At 38.9% G+C, this 19465-nt stretch overlaps 1 protein-coding gene across 8 annotated transcripts in view; it reads left to right on the top strand.

The window, feature by feature from the left end:
- Nucleotides 1–17381, top strand: part of EMSY (EMSY transcriptional repressor, BRCA2 interacting) — an 89646-nt gene extending 72265 nt beyond the window's left edge. For 4 of the 8 annotated variants that reach the window (XM_072610787.1, XM_072610791.1, XM_072610790.1 and 1 more), the window contains 8 exons: nt 984–1148; nt 4063–4218; nt 5455–5496; nt 8664–8818; nt 11676–12248; nt 13196–13693; nt 14312–14380; nt 16931–17381. In XM_072610787.1, coding sequence (XP_072466888.1) covers nt 984–1148; nt 4063–4218; nt 5455–5496; nt 8664–8818; nt 11676–12248; nt 13196–13693; nt 14312–14380; nt 16931–17125 — 1853 coding nt within the window. In that variant the 3' untranslated portion in view covers nt 17126–17381. The remainder of the gene's footprint in view (nt 1–983; nt 1149–4062; nt 4219–5454; nt 5497–8663; nt 8819–11675; nt 12249–13195; nt 13694–14311; nt 14381–16930) is intronic. The other 4 variants (XM_072610792.1, XM_072610794.1, XM_072610793.1 and 1 more) reach the window with 2 other exon arrangements.
- The last annotated feature ends 2084 nt before the right edge of the window (nt 17382–19465 follow it).

The following is a 19465-nucleotide window of genomic DNA, read 5'->3' as shown; positions in this document are numbered from 1 at the left end:
TTGTGGTGCCCTTATGTGGTAGCCCTTGGAGCATGCTTGGGGAGGAATTGCATTCCCAAGGGGCAGGAGATAGATGCTGCACTTTTCTTCATTTGATGGAGCATGGTGCCTTTCACATAGTACAGAATTATAGAACTATAGTATGTTATAGCCAAAAGGGACCTTACAGCTTATTTAACCCAATACCTTCATCTCATCGATCACATAATTTTAAATCTTAAAAAGAAACTTTAATGATTATTTAGTCCTATCCCTTCATTTTAGAGATGTCTTGAGACCCAGAGAAGTAAGTGACTTGTTGATGGTCTTGTAACTAATTAGTGGTAGAGCCCCATTCCAGTGTTCTTTCTACAACCCCCAGAAGAACCATTTAATTAAGAACTGTTGATCAGTTTTGATATCTATTCAATAAAAATTTTAAATATTGTGTTGATTTATAATTTCACTTTTAATCATTTTTCCTTTTACCTCATTCTCTTCAGCTCTTGTCCATATACTGCCAGACAACTCTCATTGTTAAATCTTCCATAGAGCATCCCCACAATCTCCTGGATTCCTTCTTCTGGTTCTTTTAGTATCTTCACAGTGCCATTTTCTCACTTAGACCCCCTGTTGTTTTGTCATTACATGATCAGCCCTCCTTTTTTGGCCAGACATATCCTTAATGATATCTTTCGTTGCTTCTCAAGAACGAGTCATTTCAGAAACAGAAAGAGATTTTGTGAATATAAAAATAATTTATTATACACGTATATGTCTATATATAAACAGGCACATACTTGCATACACACAAATATATAGTATGAGGAAAAGTTAGTGAACGCTAAGTTAGCTTTATAATCGATAATATTGAATATCTCTTCTGTGTTATTTGAATCTAACATCAAGGTGAAAAAAAGTTAAAAAAAAGCCAATAATTTTATACAAAAATCTTTGTTTATGAAGTTTTTTTTGTTTTGTTTTTATAACTTAATATAAAACAGATTCCCAGCCTGTAGTTCATGTAATTGCTTCTCGGCGTCAGGATTGGTCAGAACATGAGATTGCAATGGAGACTAGCCCTACTATAATTTATCAGGATGTATCCAGTGAATCGCAGTCAGCTACTTCAACAATCAAAGCTCTCTTAGAACTCCAGCAGACAACAGGTATGAATCCACATGCTACCTTGAATGAACATCATCTCTTCATTCTTTATCTTCACATATCACTGATTCCATATTTTCATTGTTACATCTTGGGCACATTTCATTCCCCTGTATTCACCTGTCATTGATCCAACCTGTTTGTCTCTGACATGTGCAGGTTCTCTAAAGGAACAAAGAACAAAATTGTTGACTGAGGAAAGAAACAAGTAAAACTCTTCTCTTCCCATTCTTGCTCAACATGACAACCCTATTATATTCCAGAACCTGTGTCTACTGTGGGCATTGGATTTAGGGTAGTTGTTATTTTCATTCAAGAGGAACAGAGAAGTTAGAATGAAGGGTCTCCTCCCCTCTTTTCTGATGTTAGCTGAGCCATTTTGAAGTCTTAAAAGTATATCCACAGCAACCTCTGTCTCACAGCCTCGTAGTGGAGAGGTACTGACTGCAGAGGTCTGGTTAGCCCTACCCCTTCCTGAGATGTACAAAGCCTATTTGAAGACTTCTCTTCTTGCCAAGGTCATGCATCCCCCTTGTTGGAATGTTTTGATTGTCAAAACTTCATTCTTTATGTTGAACTGAAATCTGCCTTCCTCTCTGAGTATGAACTCCTTGCGGGTAAAGGGACTGTTTCATCTTGGTCTTTGTGGACAGCATCCAGTACATAGTGAGGGCTTGTTGATTCATAAATGCTTATTAGGACTGCCCTCTAACGTTAATCAGAGTAACTCTACTCCCTCTTCTGCACATACTCACTTGTTAGTTGTTAGACTCCAGTTTGTCCATGTTTTAAGGTTATGGCAGAGAAATTATATTGTTGATATAAACATTCTTCTGGATCCATGCAAGAGAACTGTGACAAAGGAGGGCCTTCTAATAGTTTGAGTGGTGAAACATTGTTCAGTTACTAAAGGTTTTAGAGTGGCATTAGGTCATATTGAAGCCTAAGTCTGTTGAGATGATTCTTTGTCTTTACTAAGCATCCAACAAGTCCTTTGGATGAGAATTCTGTGGGGTTAGTTTAATTTAATGTAGATTGTATTCCTGGGCCTCCACAGTTTCCTGATGCCTCCTTGTGGCACGGCAGGGTCATCCTGTCTTCTTGAGGACTGTTTCCATGACCCACTAATTCATACAGGGCCTACTGAGTTAGAAAGATGGGGAATGTGAGCCTGATAATGAACTGAGTATGTTGGAGGGTTTGTATTTGGCCACAGCACTTCACAGAGATAATCTTCTGAGCTTTAGAATGTTGTGTTCTGGGTCACCACAGGGAGACTATAGTCACTGAGGAAACCCCAAGAATGGCCATGTCATTTAATTCTTTACTATTGGTTGAGTACCAACTGTGTACAGACTGGCTCCAAATTCCTTGCCTAGAGCAAGACTTAATAACCCCTTATCTGTTCTGCATTGACCCTGCCTAACGCCATCCCTTTCACCAGTTTATTGATTTCTCCACATCTTACATAGCCTTACACCATTCCTAGTCCAAGTTCCTAAACACAGATTTAAAATAATAAAAGTAGCTTACATTTGTATAGTGCTATACACTCCCAGAGCACCTTGTATCTTTTATGTTATCTGATCTTCACCACAAACTCATAATGTTGAGTGAACATTATTATCTCCAGAGAAACTGAGTAAACAGCTACTTAGGAGCAGAGCTGAGACTCAGACCTAGCTCTCCTAACTCCAACTCTTGTTTTGCTTTTCTATTACACAAAGTGCAATGGATGGGCCTGGGTAGATGGGAACATACCTCTACCCACTGAGGCCTTCTTCTGCTTCATTGCTTTCCTGGTTCTGTCTGCATCTACAAAACTTTTTGCAGGACAGAGACACCTGTTATTCTTATTGTTGTATGTTTTTATCCATTGACACATACTATTACATGAAAAACTGAGTTGTTATTTGTTTGTTTTTGAGGCTGGTTTTCTTCATGTTTTACGAAACAAACCAAAATGGTAAGTCTCTAGATTAAGGCCATCCAAAAAAGCTGTGGCCTGAAATAAATTTCATCTATTTGTTCCCCAGCATTTTAGCCAAATACAATCAAGAACAAATATCCAAGGAAGACCTAAAGGGGAAGAAAATCACACCAGATTGTGTCATGAGGTGTACTTGTGAAAAGCCAGATGCAGTCCCATACAGTTTTAAAAGTTGGAGTAGATTTCTGAGGTTATCTTGTTCAAACTACCTTAAATAGAAATCTACTGTATAATATCCTTAACAAATAGCCTTTCAGCCCCTACCTGAAGAGTTAAATGTGAATGTAATTAGGAGAACTTGACATTTGTAATCAGAGGACCTAGGCTGAAACTCTGCCTATGTTCCTTACAACCTGTATGACATTGGGCAAGTAACATAACCTCTCTGAGCCTCAGTTTCCTCATCTGTAAAATGAGGGTGTTAGACAAAATGATCTCCAAATCTGTGATCATATGGGAGCCCCCTTTACCTCCCCAGCAGCCTATTCCATTTTTGGATAGTTCTTATTCAGGTTATTAGGAAGTTTTTCATTATGTTGAGACTATGTCTGTCTCTTTATAACTTGTATGTGTTGCTCCTCTTTATACCCTTTGGATCCAGTTGGAATAAATCTTATCTCTTTGTCCCAAGACTGTGTTTGAATACTTCAATCAGGTTCCTATTCTCCCTAAATTTTCTCTCCTTTAGACTAAATGGCCCAGTTCCTTCAATGTGCTTTGCTTAATAGGTAGTGACAGGGGGGAAGGGAGAGTAGGCCTTGTTTGTTCTTTTTCCTTAGGAAGTCATATCTCCCTATTTTATGCACTGCCTGAGTAGCTTCCAGGACTTTCCTCCAGAAAATTTTTGTTCCACATCCCCAGGTGCTACTCTAATTTGGGTATTTGTCTGAACTGCAAATTAAATTCCTTCTAACTCTCTTAAACAGTGAAGGAGAAATTGGAATCCAAACCAAGACAAGCCACTATTGACTTGAGTCAAATGGCAGTTCCTATTCAAATGGCCCAAGAAAAGCGGCGCTCTCCTGAGAGTCCGTCAATCGCGGTGGTGGAGTCAGAGCTTGTCACTGAGTATATCACCACTGGTGAGTGACAAAAAAAATCATGCCCCAAGGCTGGAAAAGCACCTGTTCTCTTTGAACCTACCTTATGTTCCCTTTTGCTATAGCTATGTGGAAATAGGTTTTTAGCTCTCATTGGACTGGAAGTTCCTCAGGAGCAGGGTCTGTCTTATATCTACATTTATATCCCAGTGCTACACACCTAGTCAACACTAAAGTGTTTAATTGTGTTTTGGGATTTCATGGTATTAATGATTATTCAAGAGGAAAGAAAGAATAAGTATTTATCTATTCCTTCCAGTAGAATTCCAGTGCTAATTCACATCATTTTTGGAGTATGCCTTGTCATTAACATATGGAAAGTACAGATAGTATGCTGACATAGTTTGTGAATAATATAAGGTTGTGAGATGATCATAAACACATCCCTGTAGATAGGGTCACAGATGCAGAAAAGATGGTAAAATGAGGTTTGTCTTTGAATGAAAGATTTTGATATAACTATTTAAAAATGAACAAATAAATCCTAGCACAGTTACTTAATATAAAAGAGAAATCTGAATAGCTATAAATCTCCCTAACTAGGGGTTATGGTGGAAAGCAAATGAAATATTTGTTTAAAATGCATTTTGGCAGCAAAAAGGCTAATGAGATTTTTGGATGGCATATACAGAAATGTTAAACAGAAAAGATAATATAGCTTCTCTCCCCTTCTCTGTTGAGACTACACCTGGAATACTGTTTTCTGTTCTGAACTCTTCATTACCCAAAAGGTTTGTACAAACTGGAGGGAGTTCAGAGAGTAGCAGTGTGAATAATTAAGGGGCAAGGAGGAATGACTTATGAGGCAATATTTAAAGAATCGAGTCTGTATGGTTTTCTTAAGTGATGATTAAGGGAGAACATAAGCTTCCAAATGTTTGAAGGATGTTAATACCAAAGAAGGAAGAATTACTTGGCATTGTTCCACAAGCCATAATTAAGAATAATGGGCTGAAATTACCCAAAGGAGAAAATCTAGTAAAAACTTTGCTTTAAAAAAATAAGTAAATAAATAATGAAAAGAGTATAGGCTAATCATAAAGGAAAAGATGTTTTGTTTTTTTTAAAGCCTGCTCTTTGGAGACATTTAGCAGAAGACTTGAGAAAGCAGTAGCAGGCATGCTTGGGGATCAATATTGACTGCTTGGGGATGGACTAGAGGACATAATAGTAAAGATGGAAAAGACCTATGACTTTGTTTTTCTTTATCCTTTTCAGAACGCACTGATGAGGGAACAGAGGTTGCTTTTCCCCTTCTAGGTAAGTGGTATGCCTCTCTCTGTAGTGCCATTATAGATGAAAAGTTGTTAGAGCAGATACTTTAAATGAATACAATGTATCTACTTTGGATAGAGGTAGAATAAAATAATAAATGATAAAGTGAGGCCGGACGTACTGTGAGTAAAAAAATAGAAGACGTTTTCAAAAATGAGCATTGTTCATGAGAAGATAAGGGACGTGTAAAGAAGCAGTCATCGCGGTGGCTAGATACAGTAGCTGTTTAATAAATGAATATTAATGAAGGGATTAAGCCATCTACGTGGCTCAGTGATCATTATCATTTCTTCATCTTATTTCCATGCTGTAGTCTTTTTTACTTTCCCTTTCTTCCTCAATCATGGCCAAAGTAAAATTTGTTGTAAACTAAAAGCATATAGCAGTAATGGTAGTAGTTTAAATTTATATAATGTTAGCTCACGTTTATGTCATGCTTAACATTTACAAAACACTTTCCATACAACAACATTGTGAGGTTGTTAGCACATTTTTACAAATGAGGCATCTGAGGCTTAGAGAAGTTAATAGTCTTTTGAGGCAGCTGGGTGATGTAGAAAATAAAATTCTGAACCTGAAGTCAGAAAGACTCGAATTTAAATCCTGACTCAAACTTTTTTAACTGTGTGGCTGTAGGCAAGTCACTTAACCTCTGTCTGCCTCATGTGCCTCAGTTCTAAAATAGGGACAATAATAGCACCTTCCTCCCAAAGTTGTGAGGATTCAGTGAGTTAACATCTGTGAAAGCGCTCTGCAAATTTTAAAGTATTCTATAAGTATTAGCTCTCATTTTCACGTAGCTAGTAATGTCAGGACTGGAATCCACCAGGTCCTCAGGTGTCTGATTTTCCACTGGGCTTCTTGTATTAGCTCACGTTTCTGTAGCACTTAAGGTTTACGTGAGTCTTTCTTTTCAAATACTCTGTTGGATACAGAGGAGACCCTGAAGCACCGAGAGGGGAAATGATTTGCCCATGTCACCCAGCTAACAAGTGATCAATGCCAGGATTAAAAACCAATTCTTCTAAAGAACTTTGAATCTAGTGCCATTGCCACTACACTAAGCTGCCTCTCTTTATCTGCTTCTGTGTACTTCATGGCCATTGGTACTGATACTCTTTGTCTCCCCTGCCACACGTACACAAAGAGTTATTTTAGAGGGGGTTAACTTTTATTTGGATGATGATCACTGTGGTTACAACCCCAATTTTAGAGACTTGTTAAATCAAAATTTTTTTTATTAATCAAAGAGTTTTAAATAAACTAATTGCTATGAAAACACAGACATGCATTCCATATTATTAATTTTATCAGAAGCATACTCTGATTTTTCCCATTTCTTTTAATGTCTCCTGATGTTTCATTAGAGAATTTCATTAGGGTAGGCTGCTTATTTTAACATCATGTGTGATATTTCCTCTCTAGTAGTATTCTAGAAGAATTTTTGTTTTTATGTGAACTCTAACCCAGATGTTTAGTTTAGGTTGAGTATATATGGCTGTGACAGTTTGGGTTAAATTACATAAGTTTAAAAATATGTGTACAGCACAATGAAATATAGCAAAATTCTGTTATGTTTATTAAAATTAGGAATATAAGAGCAGTAATCCTGTAGGCTAACAATTTTATCTTATATGGTATAAGTTTTGAATGTCAGTGATGTAAAACATATACCTGAATACATATGGAATGTCTAATAAGGATAGATTAACTCTGTTTTCATTGTGCTGGAATCCTGAAGGGGTTTCAGGTTTCAATCTTAATGTCATAAGATTGGGATTTTCTACATTAATTTCCTTTATGTTTATCTCCCTCCTAGATATACCAGCATGACCATTCTAAGAATAAAACCAGTACTTCTAAATTTGTATGTGTGCGCGCATGCACACACGCACACACGCACACGCACACACACACACACACACACACACAAAATAGATAGTCATCTGGGCAATCCAACAATCAGAATACAGATGAGGTAGAAAAAATTATGGGCTTTTGCTGTACAGAAATTCCATAGCTCATACTTGGTCCATTCTGTCTCCTGGCTAATTCAGAGTACTTTTCCCATACTTTGTGAAACATTTCTAAAATCCTTTAGAAAAGCAGGCCTCAGATATTTATTGCCAGTCATTTTCAAAATTTTGAATCAAAACTGATAAAAGAAAATAAATTAACATCTTTTGATGTGAGCTGTTAACTTATTCCTACTGCTGCTTTAACAAACTTCTTTTCTTTAACCTATATTTTCAAATGAGATTTATCTGGGTCAGAAGAAAGAACAGTTCATTTTCTGCTATTTCACATCTCATTTATTTCTCTCTGTTTGTGTATTACTGCCTTCTAGTTTCCAGAGTTCTTTAATACCCATTTTCTCATTTGCTCCTCACAACAACTCTTTAAAGGATTCAGGGCAGGCATCATTAGTTACTCCTGTCCTCTCTAGGGGAGGAAACTGAGGCTCCAAGACACTAAGTGACAGGTCTAGGCCACTTCATTGGTTAAGTGGGTGAGCCAGGACTCTGAAAAGAGCCCAAGGTTGGGAACCCGAGGGTCTGGGTTGGAATCCTAGCTCTTTCACTTATTCCCTTTGTGGCCTTGGGCAAATTACTTCCCTTCCCTGGAGTTCTGTTTCCCCCTCTGTAAAATGAGGGGCTTGGATAAGGTGATCTCTGAGGTCCATTTCAGATCTAAACCCTCTCTGATCCTGTATCTAAAAACCAGATCTGACTCTTTAAGTTCACTGTTCTCTCCACTGCTCTATGATGACATCTCACTTCTTTAAGAGCTCTGAGAATGCCAAGCAATGCTACACTGCAATCACCTTTGAAAAACTTCCAACTATTTTGGAGTTAAATTTGGAATGAGTGTTGAGGAAGTTAAAGCCCATGTAGCTCCACACTAGTCTTGGAAACTTTCTGTTTAGCAAATGCTTAGCAATATGGGACCAATGTTCTCAATAAGATGAATGGAATAAGCCTCATTGGAGAAAAGGAGGAATGATCATTCAAACATCTATTCTCCCAGGCTAAGAACACTGAGAGCCTTCTTTCTTTTGCCATGTAATCTCATGTACATTTGCTTAAAACTACTAGTGATTTCAGATACTGTGGTTATTTCTGAAGAAATACCATTGCCTACTGTATTTGCAGTTAGCCATCGTTCCCAGCCCCATCAGCAGTCCTCCCAGCCCCAGCGGACTCTGCTTCAGCATGTGGCCCAGTCTCAAACAGCTACACAGACTTCGGTGGTGGTCAAGTCCATCCCTGCATCATCTACAGGCGCCATTACCCACATCATGCAGCAGGTTGTAACTACCCCCTTATTCCTTCTCTTCCATCCCATCTACAACTAATCCTTCCCTGTTTTAAGATTTCATCCTGCTTTTATGATCACTGTCTTCAGATATCTGAGAAGTTGTTTTCTGAAAGAGGGATCAACTTACTCTACTTAGCCCAGGAAAGTAGCACTAGGAGCAGTGTTTGAAGGTTGGAGGGCAGGTCATTGTAAGGGAAAACTTCTTAATAATTAGAACTGTGCAAAATTGGAATAGGCTGACTCATGGGGTAGTAAATGTCTTATTATTGGAAGCTAACAAATAGAAGCATCCTGTTAGGGATGTTGTTGGGGCTTATGATTGGGGAGGTGGGGAAACAGGACAAGATGACCTCTTAGATCCTTTTCAGCTCTAGATCTATGATCCTACAACCTTTCTATATCTTTACATCTGTCATTCTATTTTGAAAGTATAAATGATTCAGTGATGTCTATAACTCATTGAATGTATTCCTTTCATAAGGGAGGAGTGATGGAAGAGTTGACTTTCCTGAAGATAAATACCTGAAAATAATTGATAGATTAAGAATATTCTCTGACTAGCAATAAGCTCTCATATTTTAAAGCACTGTTGCTGTCTCATTAAATCTTGCTTGTTTTCATGAAGCCCACTCTGATGATTAGACTAATAACTTTTATTTATTTTACTGTTAGGGAACTTAGAGGTGAGTAAAGTTCTAAAACATAATTGCATTTGGTTTGTCTGATAGTCTAGCAGTTTCTTTAATCAGCAGTTAATCCTTATGATACCAAGGTGGCATGTGCTTGTCATCCTAGCTACCTAGCAGAGAGGCTGAGACTGGTAGATGTTTTTAGCTTAGGAGTTCTGAGCTGCACTGTGCTGGGCTGGTCAGTCTTGTCACTGCGCTAGATCTAGCAACAATATAGTGAGCTCCCAAGAGTGAGGGACTGCAGGGTTGTGTAAATAGAGGTGATCCAGCCCAGATCAGAATTGGAGCAAGTTAGGGCTCTTGTGCAGATTGATGCTGGAAGGAGGTACGTGATAAGTAGCTGACCATCTCACTTGGGCAAGACAGGGAGACTCAGTCTTTTAAATACAAAAAGCATTGTCAAGCGCAGTCATGTGACCATCAGGGAAGAAGTGACTCAAAATCAAGGAAAGGAGGGACTGATTAGGAATGTCAACGTTTTTCAGATGAAATATTCCATTTTTATTTGAATGATAAATTAACTCTCAAAAAAATAATTGACATACTTTATTGTTTACAAAGTTCTTTATTTTCTCTGATCCTTGAGGTTGATACTCCAGGAATTATTATCCCCACTTTCAGATGAGGAAACTGAGGCTCAGAGAGGGGAATTGATTTGTCTAAGAGTTTCTTAGTAAGCATTCAGAACAAAGTTTCCTCATTTCAAATCCATTGCTTTGTTTTACTACATTGTGCTGCCTGGCATTGGTGGCCTCTACTGCAACATCCATTGTTCTGACCTGAATGCAAGATCTTGGTAGATGTCTTCTTATTAGAATCACAGAATGAGAGCATTGCCTGCTGTAGCTTATCATAATTGAAAATAAGCTGCCCCAGAGAAGGAAAGAGTAAATAAACGACTTTAGAAGAAATAAAGAAGCAGCCTTGGACTTGAAACTGTATTGTCAAAGTGATAACAACATATAATTCCTAGATTAACGTCAGTGCTGAGATGGATCTTAGAAACCCTTTAGTCCAACCCTCCCTTTTTGCAGAGGAGGGAGAAGCCTCAGAAAGGGAAAGTCACAAAATCACAGAGTTGCAATGAGCCTCAGAGATTGTCTAGCGTAGGTCTTGCTTGAATAGTCATACCTTCTACAACATCCCTGACCAGTTGGTATCGAACCTCTGCTTGGTGAAACCCACTACATCTTGAGGCAACCTATCATACATTAAAATAGCTCTGATTATTGTAAGGTTTTCCTTACATCAATCCTAAATCTGTCTCTCTGCAACTTCTACTTATTTTTCCTATTTCTGCCCTCTGGGGCTAAACGGAACAAATCGAATCCCTTTTCTCCATGACAACCCTTAAAATGCTTGAAGACAGCCCTCATGCCCTCCTTACTAGTTTTCTTTTTTCCATACTAAACAGTCCCAGGTTCTCCAGCTGATCCTAGGGCATAATTGCCAGTTTCCTCACCACCCTGATCATCTACAGTCTCCAGCTTCTCACTGTCCTTCTAAAATATGGCGTCCCAAAGACTTGCCCAATTTCACACTGGCAAAGAGATATATTTCAGTTAAATATAGTAAGGGATTTACCTTGAAGTAAAGAGAATAGGCTGATCCCAGCAGAAATTATGATTCTTCTGATGTAACTGGGACAATTTCCTTCTAAAGTCATACCTTTTTTGAGGGAACATTTTCTGACTTCTGAAGATCTCAAATCTTGGATAAATTGTGAGTGACTCTCTTAACTCATTAATTTGAGGGCTTTTAGGTTTTGTAGTAATGCAACTTGTACAAAAGGATTTTGCTGTGTCTCTAAAAAGGGTACACGGGTTCTTGGGTTCTCAGAGATGAGGCCACTGGCCTTCAGGCTCTGGCAGGTTCTCACCAAGCTGGAAAAGCTTTTGAGTATGAGCCCATTGACATCCTGTGTCTGTTGCTGGAGAAATAAGCCTAAAGGCTCTTCACCAGAGGATTGACCAGCAGAAGGTGAATCTTTTTGGCCATAACAACTCATAGAACAGCCCAGTAAGGCTGCTAATGTGTTGCTGTCTGCACCAGCAGTGGAAGCCTCCCTAACAATGACATCATGCTCATTTGAAGTTGAAGATGGGGCAATGCAGGTGTTTTTGTTGCTTCTAATGTGTTCTTCTCCCTCCCCCCTAGGCATTAAGCAGTCATACAGCTTTTACCAAACACAGTGAGGAGCTTGGAACTGAGGAAGGGGAGGTGGAAGAGATGGACACTTTAGACCCTCAGACAGGTCTGTTTTACAGATCGGCTCTGACTCAGTCACAAGCCCCCAAACCACAGAAGCCCCAACTGGAGCCGACTCAGCTGCAAGTGAAAACCCTTCAGTGCTTCCAGACCAAACAGAAGCAGACTATCCACCTGCAGGCCGATCAGCTCCAGCATAAACTCCCACAGATGCCCCAGCTTTCCATTAGACACCAAAAACTCACCCCCCTTCAGCCAGAGCAAGCACAGATCAAGGCCGAGGTACAGCACGCCCAGCATCACGCAGGGGCCAAAGAAAGGCAGCTGCCCACGCTAATGGCGCAGCCCCAACAGACTGTAGTACAAGTTCTGGCCGTGAAAACCACACAGCAGCAGCAGCAGCAGCTCCCCAAACTCCAGCAGGCACCGAATCAGCCAAAAATCTACGTGCAGCCCCAGCCCCCGCCCCCTCAGGGCCCCCTGCAGCTCCCCGCAGCTTCCGAGAAACAGCCGGCGAGCCAGGTAACAGAATATTGATAGCATGCAAAGTTAGCCTGCTCTTTCAAGGAAAAAATGAAAACATCACGCACGGCCCAGGCATGGTAGAGGGGCTTTCTCCTGGCAAGAGGAAAAAAAAAACGCACAACCTCATTGCGCTGGTAATACTTGTCCTGCCCGGAGGTTGGAAGTAGGAAAGAAATGTACTCATTAATATAGGAAGAAAAAAAATTGGTAGCTCACAGAACTTGATTTTTTCAGTTTTTGTTTTTGTTTTTTGGTTGTTTTTTTTTTTATGAAATTACTTCAACATTGTCCAACAGTGCATGGCATCCATGTCCCTAATTATTTTTATTTTTGTTTTTTAGGTATAAAATATTATTCATTTTCGTGCCCATAAATTTTTATTTCTGTGGCAATAAAGCTGAGTATACTGCAGTCTCCTAAGGATCTCCATTGTACGTCTTCCTTTGTAGTTTACATCACCATCTACTTAAATTTGTCTCCTTATTTTGCAGAAACACAATCTTATGTATGGGCAATCAAAAAAATAGACTGAGGAAAATCAGTGACTTTGGAATGATTTATCTATTTATCTTTTTTAAAAAAGGCAAAATGAAAAATGAACTCTCCTGCCCTTTTTGAAAAGGCAAAAATGTACACATACATAAACATATATGAGATTATTTTGAAAGGGGACAATAGTGTTCCATGTGGGGGTGTAAATCCCAAAGGAAAACGAGGCTGCTATGACTTTTTCTTGCTAGGAATCTTGACTGACTGTCCAAGGGGTATTTCAACCCCTTCCTCCTTCTCCAGCCTCCTTTAAAAGAATGTTATCCTTATTTAAAACACTGAGCTTCAAACTGTCTTCCTAGTGTCACAACTGTTTATTTTGTCCAGGTGATATTGATTAGGTTTAAATCAAAGAGACCTAGCTGTAACACACAAAACCCAAATTTGATTTTCAGGTGGAGCAGCCAGTTATAACTCAAGGATCCTCTGTTACAAAGATAACCTTTGAGGGGCGGCAGCCTCCCACTGTTACAAAGATAACTGGTGGCAATTCTGTGCCTAAGCTGGCAGTGCCAGTGGCAGGCATATCTCCCATGCAGGCTTCTGAGAAGACAGCAGTCTCAGACATTTTGAAAATGTCTATGATGGAAGCTCAGATTGACACAAATGTAGAACAGATGGTAGTGGATTCCCCCAACAAGGCTATTGCCACTAATAAACTCCCTGGTGAAGCAGACTCGTCGCCCTCTACCCAGGTGGTGGCAGTAGGGCTGGCGACTACCACTCCCCAGCAACAGAAATGTAGAGAGTCCTGTTCAAGTCCTTCTGCTGTTGGCCCATCTTTAACACGGAAAACTGAAGCACCAGGAGTACCTACAACAGGCCAGTTCATACGTATTCAGAATATAGGCCAAAAGAAAGCTGAAGAGAGCCCTGCAGAAATTATTATCCAGGTAAGAGTTGGCAGGAAACTGAGAAAGTCTGGGAATGCTGGGAAGAGTGGCTGTACGTGTGTATTAGGAAGTTGCAGGGCTACCTTTTAAATCTATGGTAACAAGGAGAAAGGTGTTTTTTTAAAAAAATTTATGTGATGACTGGTTTTAGGATGACAGTAAAGATGGTACCATTTTCTTTGAAGAGGATCAAAAATATTTGTAGCTGTTGCCTAATTGCCTCAGTACTCTTGGAAGTTCAGGACTCTTTGATGTGATTAGATACTCAGCCACCACACCTGCCTGCTGTCACTTCAGCAAGTTGGCACTAACATCAACCAAAAGAGTCCTGGTCTCTAGGGCCCTTTTAGGTGGTCCCCAATTCTTTTTCATGAGAGCTAGATTATGTGCATTTTTCAAGTTGTTCCCTACTTGAACCACTACTCTTATCCTTGTCCATTTTACATGTCATTATGCAGCAAAAACTTCATTTAACTGATTTGGTGAATGGATGAATAGGATTCTAGAATCCCAGAATCAGAAACTACCTTAGTAGTAGATAGACTACTATCTAGTCTAATTCTTTACCAATGCATGGTTGTTTTACAATTTTCTTGACTGTTGATCCTTTAACTTTAGCGTGAACACCTTCATGATGGACTAGATGCTACCTGTGATATGATCTGTGATGAGACGCTGCCTCTCAAGGTAGCTAGTACTTTTTTGGCTAGCTGCTGTCATTAGAATGTTCCTTCTTCTCTGGAGCTAAAACCCCTGTCCCTGGAACAGCTTCTCTTGCTCATAGTCCTCTGGCTCTTACCAGAATGCATCTGCTCTACCCTAGAACAGCCTGTCAGACCTGTGAAGACAACTGTTATATGTTATCTCCTTTGCCCACCTCCAGGTTGTCTTCTGACGAATCCTTTAGTTCCTTTAGCTGTTTCTCACGTGAGATGGTTTTGAGTCCCTTCCCCATTCTGGGCTATCTCCTTTGATTGGACCCCAGTTTTAACTCATATAATTTTCTGTTATACCTTAGGGCTAACCACACAATATTTTTGTTTTATTTCTCATTGTTGGAATAGCTTCCACTATATCTTCACTCTATTTCCTGACCTGGTAAGCATAGGCTAATGAATATTATTCTTGGATGGCAATGTTGGCAGTTTCTTTGCTTTAGACATCATTTGTTTTTGTACAGTGATGGCAGATTTAAGAGAAATAGAGATGACTGAAGATGTACAGGGGTGTGTGTGTCTGTCTGTGAGAGAAAGTGTGTGTGGGGGGAGTATATGTATAGGTGGAGATGGGAGGAAGCAATCTGAATTCTTGATATTACTTTTTGTTTTCTTTTGATTTGCAACTTTCTGGTTCTTAAACTAGAATACCAAGGGTGCATTGGTTCATTGGATTTAAGATTGAAAGAGACCTTAGTGATCATTTTACAAATGAGGAAACTCATGAAATCTCAGAAAGGGGAAGCCAAATCAGTAAGTGGCAGAGCTGATATTTGAATCCAGGTCCTCTACCTCCAAAGCCATTGTTCTTAGAAGGCATGGAGTAGGTCAGAGTCTAGGAGTGTCTCAGTTAAAGATTGGGTTAAATGGATTCTGGTTAATTAAGGTTTTAGAGTAAAGGCAGACATAATCACTCACTCTGGGTTATCCTCTATGATGACATTGTAATTTTAATCCTTCCCCTGCTGCTTACTGTTCTTCTGATCTGTTCCCTTCTGTCCACCATTTGTGAGAGTACTAACTAATGTTAGCTCAAGAAAAATGTAACCAAGTGGGCAAATGGATCACGAAGGAAACAAGACTCATAATTTTTTCTAAAACTAGATAGAAGTGATTTGAATTATCTACACTATCTGCACCCTTCTGTAATAGCAGATGTGGAAAGAGGACTGTGCTTGGAGTTGAGAGTCGGACTTTAATTCTGGCACTGCTCCTGCCCTGCTGTTCATACTGGGCAAGTCCTTTCCCCACTTGGCTCCTCTGTCTGCTCACCTTTAAAAGGAATGGTTTAACTGGATGATCTCTGAAGTCCCTTTCAACTCTTAACCAATCCATGAGTTGACTTCAGTTTTCACAGGGATATTGGTGGCACCTACTTATATTCTCTGTAAGCAGTAGAATTGCCAATTTAGAATTCAGTAAAAGGTCCAGTAAAAGGATTAATGAAAGGTATTTATCAAAATACTTTTCTTTCTCTAAGGGAATAATAATAATAGCTGGTATTTTTATAGTATTCTAAGATTTGCAAAATGCTTTACATATATTTTTTCATTTGAGAGTGCTACTTAGACAATATGTGGTATTACTACATATTTAGAAAAAATAGCATTTTAAAAGTTTAAAAAGGAAATATTGCCATCTTATGAAAATGTAGGCATTCTGAACATAAATAATAGTATAGTACTTTAAAGGGCCTTCTAATTAAGCTAGCACAATCACCTGATTTAATATATGGGATAACTGAGACCCTGAGACAGGAGTTAGCCTTTGTAAGTTCCTGCATGGAGTTAGTAGGATAGCCAGACTCCTAGGCAAATGATAATTCTCCAGGACTAGACATTTTCCAGCGTCTTTGGCCACGGAGAATGATAAAATAAAGCAGAACTAACTCTTGAATATGTTGAGTTACTTATATCTAATATATAATTTCTTATATCATAAATTATCTCTGGTTCCTCACAGTAGCAGTCTGCATTATTTCAGGTTTGGCATTTTGACTTTTAAGAACTGTTATCAATAAATATGAGCTAAAAGAGTCAGCTAAGGCATTATGTCTCAGTATGCTATCACAGTAGTATTTTTTCAAGGTTATTTGCATTTAGTTCATTAGTTCAACATAGTAAACTCTGTCCTCAGTTTTAAGATTTGATGCTCTTAACATCATGCACACACATATATATAAAGTATAAAGTATAATTTGAGCCCTGGAAAGGATCTTGGAGAACATCTCCTCTAGTATGTCTCTACCATCACCTCATTGTATGGCAGGTGAGGCATTTCCCCTCTGTAGGTCTCAATTTCTTCATGTATAGAATGAGACCATCAGAGTAGATGTCTTCTTTGCCATACCATGCTGCCTTGATTGATAACCTGTAGGAAATGCCTTTGAAAAACATTGATCATCTAACTTCGTATTGAGGCTACCATTTCTTCAGTCTTTACTCCTCAAGACCCCTACCCCACCCCACCCCCTGGGCTGTTGCAGCAGTTAAAACTTTGTCATGTGTATCTTCTGTTACAGACCATCCCTCAGTATTCCATTCCTTGTCACTCCAGCTCCAATGTGGTGGTAGAGCCCAGTGGGTTTCTTGAACTCAATAACTTCACTAGTCAACAGCTGGATGAAGATGAGACGGTACTGGAGCAGGACTTGGACAGCAGCACAGAGGAGGGGACAGAACCCAGCCCTTCCCAGAATTCAGCCGAACGGTCCTAGTGTTTTGGACACCAGAGTGCACTTTAAAACCTGCTGGGTTCCCTTCCCAGGTGTCCAGGGAATCCCTTGTATTTTGATGTATAGAGAGCACTTTGCAATTAGTTATGCTGTGGATCCTGAAATGACAGGTGCATTTCACCAAGATGTTGCTGCCAAAGCACCATTTTAAAACTTGAGTTGAAGCTCACAAGGGTGGAATGTCATTTTTTAAAAAAAGTATAAAAGAAAATAAAAAAAGGAAAGGAAAAGGAAAAAATTCAAATCTGCAACAATTGAGACCTGATGTTTGAACTCTTGGACTATAACCAGATACAAAACTTTGTCCAGCAGTGAAGAGAGACTTTTCCTGTTTTTGTTTCTCAGTTGGCATCTGCTAAACAAAACACCATTGGAAAGGACTGTGAATGGACATTGTGTTTTTGGAAAAGCACACCAGGGACAGTTTTAACTCTCTCTCTCTCTCTCTCTCTCTCTCTCTGTGTGTGTCTCTCTGTCTGTCTCTCCCCCTGCCCCTTTCTTCCCCCCCCCCCCCTTTTTTTTTTTTTTTTGCAAAGCTCCAAGAAATGTTGAGCTGGTGACACTTTTGCACTTGGCCCAATTCATGTTGAATTACTAAAAAACTTAGAAAAACATTAGCACTAAAGTTCTTTTGGGATCCTTAAAAGAGGTTCAGTTGTTCACCGTTGGTCACATGTGGATTTGATGGCTGTCTTTGAGGCTTGTGTACTTTGACAAGGTGTATGTTAATTTATTTACAAAATAATATTCTTAAAGCCACAGGCAGCACTATTCACTTTCTGTTTAAATCTAAAGATTTCAAAACAGGCCTTGCCCCCTTTGACACACTCCTTTTAACTAGGAACACATTTTTTGAACACACCTGACAGAATGTTTCACTGTGATGTGGAGGGAAAGAAACTTTTTGAGCCTAAAGAAAATGTTCGTTCAAATTAGGAAAAATTATAATTATTTACAGGATGAGTTCTTACTGTGAAATTGCACATTTATATTGAACTAAGGCTTTGGGAAATCACACATATATATATGTATACTCACATACTTGCCTCTTTCATGTGTTGTCTACCCCCTTGTGAATGTACAAACGTTCAGTTGCTATTCTAAGATTACTATGTTTTAAAGGTGTTCTACCTTCTTAGGGCACAGTCTATTCAAGCAATATGTTTGGGTCTTGTGATCACTGTATGTCACAGATAGAAAGGGGGTGGGTGGGGGAGGGAAATGGACTGGAGGGTTAGAGAGTCAGTTTTGACAAGTTGTGGAAAAGGAAACAGTACTTTTCGTTTTTTAAAATAATGTAAATAAAATAAGTTTTTAATGGTTTTATATAGATTTCACTATAAATAAGCATTTTAAGACTTTGACAAATTGTTGACCTGTATATACATGTATCAGCATAACTGCCCAATTTTTTGGTGCTGAAGTACTGTAAGTAGAATTCATCAGCAGTCTCCTAATTTTTGCGTCTACATTTTTTAAACTGTGATATTGTAGTTAATAAATTCCAACTAAAGGAACACTGAGGATTCAAATACAAGAATTCAGAAGATGTACTGTTTTGTTGGTTTTTTGGTGATGATTGTAGCTATTTCTAATTAAGTAATAATTTGACTTAGTAACCTATAGATGGAGCTGTTGTATATCATTTAAATGTGTTGACAGTAGTCACAAGTCTTTGAAACTGGTTCCAATAAATGGAACAAGAATTTAGATCTTTTGAGTACCAGTCCAGGGTTGTTTCTACTGTGCCATATTTAGGTCTTAATTATAGGCAGCATGATAGTAACATTATCTTCTACTTAGAGTTTAGCCTTAATAGAGTTCAAATTGTTGTGCCAAATGGAACTGGTGTGGGCCATATTTTCTATTTTTTTTAATACTGATATTGTCAAATTAGAATCATAGAACCTTAAAACTTGAAGAGCCCTTAAAATATGGATTATCAGAGCTAGAAGGGACCATAGAACATCAAATATTAATGTTGAAAGGAATATAGTGTTTTCATCAAGACCCTGGAATGGAATAAAGGTGTGGATAGCACACTTCTTAAATTTTCAGATGAAAATACCAGCAGGAATGCTAACCTTAGACGACTTTATCTAAGAAAGAATTGACAGCTCAAACATTTGACTGAATTGAAGACGAAATTTAGTAAGGATCAGTGTAAAGTTTTATAACTGTGAAGTCAGTTTCTTAAACATGAGATGATGAGTTCATGAGTTCCTAGTGTGGTGTGATATCCAAGAGAGCTTATGTAACTTTGGACTCTGGGAGACAGCCCTGCTGTGCTTTGCCCTAGTACAACAGTATATGGAGCACTGT

This window comes from Notamacropus eugenii, chromosome 5, assembly GCF_028372415.1.
Source record: "Notamacropus eugenii isolate mMacEug1 chromosome 5, mMacEug1.pri_v2, whole genome shotgun sequence".
NCBI classification, from domain to species: Eukaryota; Metazoa; Chordata; class Mammalia; order Diprotodontia; family Macropodidae; genus Notamacropus; species Notamacropus eugenii.
Note: the sequence above shows the minus strand (reverse complement) of the source record. Positions and strands in the feature narration are given on the sequence as shown.